General features: G+C 30.4%; 1 protein-coding gene across 2 annotated transcripts; it reads left to right on the top strand.

The window, feature by feature from the left end:
• Positions 1 to 353: 353 nt before the first annotated feature.
• On the top strand, positions 354 to 3,617 carry LOC104771640 (alpha-barbatene synthase). 2 transcript variants are annotated; one of them, XM_010496200.3, is made up of 7 exons: positions 354 to 705; positions 1,152 to 1,434; positions 1,552 to 1,933; positions 2,026 to 2,247; positions 2,377 to 2,515; positions 2,618 to 2,866; positions 3,180 to 3,617. In XM_010496200.3, exons 1-7 carry the CDS (start codon positions 598 to 600, stop codon positions 3,471 to 3,473), a joined length of 1,677 nt encoding a protein of 558 aa, XP_010494502.2. In that variant the 5' UTR covers positions 354 to 597; the 3' UTR covers positions 3,474 to 3,617. The 2 variants fall into 2 exon arrangements, with proteins under 2 accessions (XP_010494502.2, XP_010494503.1); XM_010496201.2 differs by having other exon boundaries at positions 547 to 750.
• Positions 3,618 to 5,293: the final 1,676 nt, after the last annotated feature.

The raw sequence follows: 5,293 nt of genomic DNA on the forward strand, positions 1-5,293 counted from the left end.
TTTTCAGCACTTTTATAGTACACCCTGAAAATATTTCATAACGTTTTTACATGCAACAACATAGGAATATTACATATACACGTACGGAAAATTAGAGTTATTATTGCCAATTTTTTGGTTGGCTAATACTTTGGGCTTACTATTAATTCTAAACGGAGTAGCGGGTAAGAATTAACTGCCTGCGAGAGTATTAAGAAACCGCTCACACATGACTAAAGTGAACTTTGAGCCGCTGGTGATAAAGCAAATAGGCTAACACTAAATCAGAATATGGAAATCTAAAAGTTAATTAACACCGCAAATAGTCAAATAGATAACATTCTATTTAAACTCTTTCTAAAACAAAATAAAGCGATTGAACATATCTAATGGATTAAAAAAAAAAAAACATATCTAATGGCCTTATCCTTTTTCCTTGATAAATTATTCGTAAATTGAACTCATAGTGCTTTAAATTTTCCATTAAAAAAAAGAATACCAAAATTGCCATCAACTCTGATCACATTTCCGTCGTGTATATATAATATATATAAATTGACTCATAGTGCTTTATAATTTCCTTTAAGAAAAAGAATACCAAGTTATCTCTCTCTCTCTATGGAAGCACTAATAAGAAATCTAGATCGGGAAAATTTTTTAAAATTTACAGAACTGCCATCCTCTCAATGGGGTGATCAGTTTCTCCGATTTTCCATGGCTGATTCGGTGAGTCCATTTATTTCAGTCTGACTATTTTCCATGGCTGATTCGGTGAGTCCATTTATTTCAGTCTGACTATTAAGGAAACAGTATCATCATATCATCTATGATTACTTAAATCCCATATATCACTCTAATATATATTAATTATATTATTCTATGTAATCTCTTTAATTATATTATTTGATTATGGTTTGTGCTTATATATAAATTGTATCATTCTATTTGATAATACACAACAATAATAATATAATCATATTCTCTCTATTCACATGGTATCAGAGTCACAATGATCTAATGATCGGCTCTGTTCCTGTTTCTAAGCTATGTGTTTCTTTTGTTTATTTTTGTTTTAAGCCAAGTGCTTCCACATATGATTATCTATATATGTTATGATGGCTTATGGCTATATATACGAAAATATCTTTTTGATGACTTGTATTACCTTCCAGGATTTTGATGTCCTTGAAACCGAGATTAAACTACTAAAGCCTGAAGTAATAGCGAACATATTCATGTTGCCTTCCAGTGACAAAGACACAATGAAAAGGAAAATACTTCTGATTCATTTTCTGGAGAGTCTTGGTCTCTCTTATCATTTTGAGAAGGAGATCGAAGAGAGCTTGAAACATGCTTTCGAGAAGATAGAAGATTTGATCGCTGATGAAAATGATTTGTACACAATCTCAACCATGTTTCGGGTTTTTAGAACATATGGTCTAAAAATGTTGTCTGGTAAGTAATCTTTTTAAATAAATCCTAGTATGTTTCTAGTCTTCCAACTAGGGTGTGTGCATATATAATTGACATATTGAAAAAAAAATTGAAAAATATATATTTATTTCCATGAAGATGTTTTCAAAAGATTCAAAGGAGACGATGGTAAGTTCAAGGAATGTTTAATAGAAGATGTCAAGGGTATGCTAAGCTTCTACGAAGCAGTGCACTTTGGGACAACGACAGATCATATATTGGATGAAGTTTTAAGCTTCACACTGAACCACTTGGAGTCACTAGCTACAGGTCTCAGAGCGTGCCCACCACATATTTCAAAGCTTATACAAAATGCTCTTCACATACCTCAGCACCGGAACATCCAAGCGCTGGTTGCAAGGGAATATATCTCGTTCTATGAACACGAAGAGGACCGCGATTACACACTTCTTAAGCTAGCCAAGCTCAATTTCAAGTTCTTGCAGCTTCACTACTTCCAAGAATTAAAGACCATCACAATGTATGTGTGAATGATCTAGTTTTCTTCTAAGATAGCTGGGGTTCTTTCTGAGTGCATCTTTTTATTCTTTCTCTTTTTTCATATCTTGGTAGGTGGTGGAGGGAATTAGAACATACATCAAACTTTCCACCTAACTTCAGAGAAAGAACTGTAGAGACTTGGTTTGCAGCATTGATGATGTACTTCGAGCCACAATTTTCACTTGGGAGAATTATGTCGGCTAAGTTGTACTTAGTAATCACATTTCTAGACGACGCTTGTGATACTTACGGTTCAGTTTCTGAAGTTGAAAGCCTGGTAGATTGTCTGGAAAGGTACCTAAGCTTAGCTATATCTATATAGCTATACATTGCAAAGATTCATGTGTTAAATCAGAAAAACCAATTAATAATTATGAGTCTAGCATGGATCCCGATAACCAATGTCGTGTGATATACTAACAGATGGGATCCGGATTACATGGAAAATCTTCAAGGTCACATGAAGACTGCCTTCAAATTTGTGATGTATCTTTTTAAAGAGTATGAAGAAATATTGAGGTCACAAGGAAGATTATTTGTGTTAAATAAGATGATAGAAGAGGTCGATTACGTACAAAACTTTTATTATTCATGACCACCAAAATCATTATTCATTGGATGGTAATAAGTTGTAGCATGTTTAATTTTTATTTTTGGTAATCAGTTCAAGATAATAGCGAGGAAAAACCTCGAACTTGTCAAATGGGCACGGGGAGGTCATGTTCCTAGCTTTGATGAGTATATAGAGTCTGGTGGAGCCGAGATTGGTACATATGCAACCATAGCATGTTCCATCATGGGACTTGGAGAGATTGGTAAAAAGGAAGCTTTTGAGTGGCTAATATCTAGACCAAAGCTCGTTCAGATTTTAGGTGCAAAGACCCGTCTCATGGATGACATAGTCGACTTTGAGGTACTACATATTACATATAAATATAGGAAAAATTATACAAATGAGACTGATGAAATTTCATCCAATATGGCCTATGTTATATAAAGGTCTAGCCTGTCATCTTTTTTAACCAGGCCTCATTAGCCAAATTCAAAATTAGTCTCCAAAAATAAAAATTGTACGTATATCAGATGTGTTTTTACTGATAATAAATTATGTCACATGAATATATATCATGATAACACTAAATTAAAAAAAATTGTTTTAGCCAATTTAATACAAACTTCTCTTCGCATAATTTGTATGTTTTGAATGTTTTGGTATGTATCTTCAGGAGGATATGGAAAAAGGCTACACTGCTAATGCACTCAACTATTACATGAACGAACACGGAGTTACAAAAGAAGAAGCCAGTAGAGAACTTCAAAAGATAAATGGAGATATGAACAAGATTGTAAACAAAGAGTGCTTGAAGAAGACCACCATGCCACGCCGAATTCTTATGCAATATGTCAACTACTGGCGCTCATTGGATGTTCTCTATACCGCTGATGATGTCTACAACCACCGCGAAGGAAAACTCAAGGAATATATGAGCCTTTTGCTCGTCGATCCCATACTTCTTTAGAGACATGGGATGCATAAAATGTTTGTTTTTTTTGGTTTTCAATTTCGATATGCATTGGTGTTGTGTGATTGCGGTTCTATTTGATCGTTCTGTGTTTGATCATATTTTCTTACTACAATAAAATGTTGGTGTGTTTGATTTTCATATATGACTCTCCTTTTTTTTTTGTCTTAATAGTTAATGTTGATTTAGTATCGTGATATCTATTTAATTTTGCAAACATAACTGAGTCTTTATTCAGTTATTCAATCATAAACAATCCTACTTGTCTAAATAAAAACAAGTCCATAAACTTAACCGTGTTTCAAAAAAGTAGTCCACCTCCACAATGAGTATTTTTTCTTCTCCTAAAATATTTTAACCTTATTTAAAACAAGTGTTTTTATTTGGAAAATTTCTTTATTTTTTTATTTAGGAATTATTTATCTATTTAATTATTATATGTTATCGGAAAACCCTCGGTAACTTGGTGCCTTCAGAAATTCATCGAAAATTTGGAACCCTCAGAAACCAAAAAGAAGCCAATTTGAAATTTGAGAAAATGACTAGAAATATCAACAAGATCGTTAACGAAGAGTGCATCAAAATGACCAACATTTCTATTAGTACTAGATAAGAGCCCGCACGATATGCAAGTTTAAAAATTGTTTGAAAAAATAAATTCTAAATCTAAAATAATTTTTCAAAAATATATAAAAAAATTTTTGTTTTCTAAAAGAAATATATAAATAATTTAAGTTAGAGAATATTTTTATTTACCTTCATACATTTATTTATATTTCTATATTTTTAATATATTATAACAATTATTATAATAATTTAAAGGATAAATTATATCCCACTAAAACTTTTACCAAATATTCATCATTGCAAATATTACTATTGTCAAATTTCAAAAACGTTTCACAACTTATTCACAAAATATTTTACATGCAACAAATTCATCAAAGCAACATCTAATAAGTAACCACATACTATTTTACTCTATGTTTTACCATTAAAAATATGTTCTTAAACCCAAAATTATTTTATTGTTAAAGTATGCTCTTTATCACCACCTATAAAATGTCTTCTAAACAAATTAAACAAATTTTATGTTGCTTTATTTTCATTTTGGCATAATTATAGTTCTTATAATTACTAAAATTGTTTTGCTCCAAATATATTGGATGAACAACTGGTAAAAATTATTTACTCAATCACTATGATTTTATGACTAACCCAATAAAAATTGAGAAATTGAAAGAAATTTAATATAATATAATATAATAAAATTTGAAAATTATAATCATGATGGTATATATAAGTCTTAGATAATTCAGATATACAAAATATAAACTTTATATACAATCCAAAACATGACATATGTCATAATCATGTTAAGGATCAACGACCTATTTACTCTTCAGAAGTATTCAATTATACCAAAACAACTTAAAGTTATGACTTCGTCTCAAATATTCTCGAATCATAAATTCTCAACTTATTTTTACCCAAATCAAAAGTAGGGCGACAATATCCTGGAGAGGGGGATAATTTATTAATTATTCTCAACTTATTCTCAACTTATTCTTTTGACATAATTTATTAATAATAATATACATGCTTAGTGAATTACTATTTTGTTTATACATGTCAAAATCTTATTGACAAAACACGTATAACATAAGTAGCTTACAATGGAAAATATATTAGTTTTGTTAATTTTCTTTTTTGATTAAGAATTTTTTTTTAGATTAACATGTAAATTTTATTTAGATTTAATGTTATTTTTTTAATTAGCTGTTTTGAAAAATAATAATTTTTGACACTTGTCAACA

The sequence above is a fragment of the Camelina sativa genome, chromosome 20 (genome assembly GCF_030686135.1).
Source record: "Camelina sativa cultivar CO46 ecotype springtype chromosome 20, ASM3068613v1".
NCBI classification, from domain to species: Eukaryota; Viridiplantae; Streptophyta; class Magnoliopsida; order Brassicales; family Brassicaceae; genus Camelina; species Camelina sativa.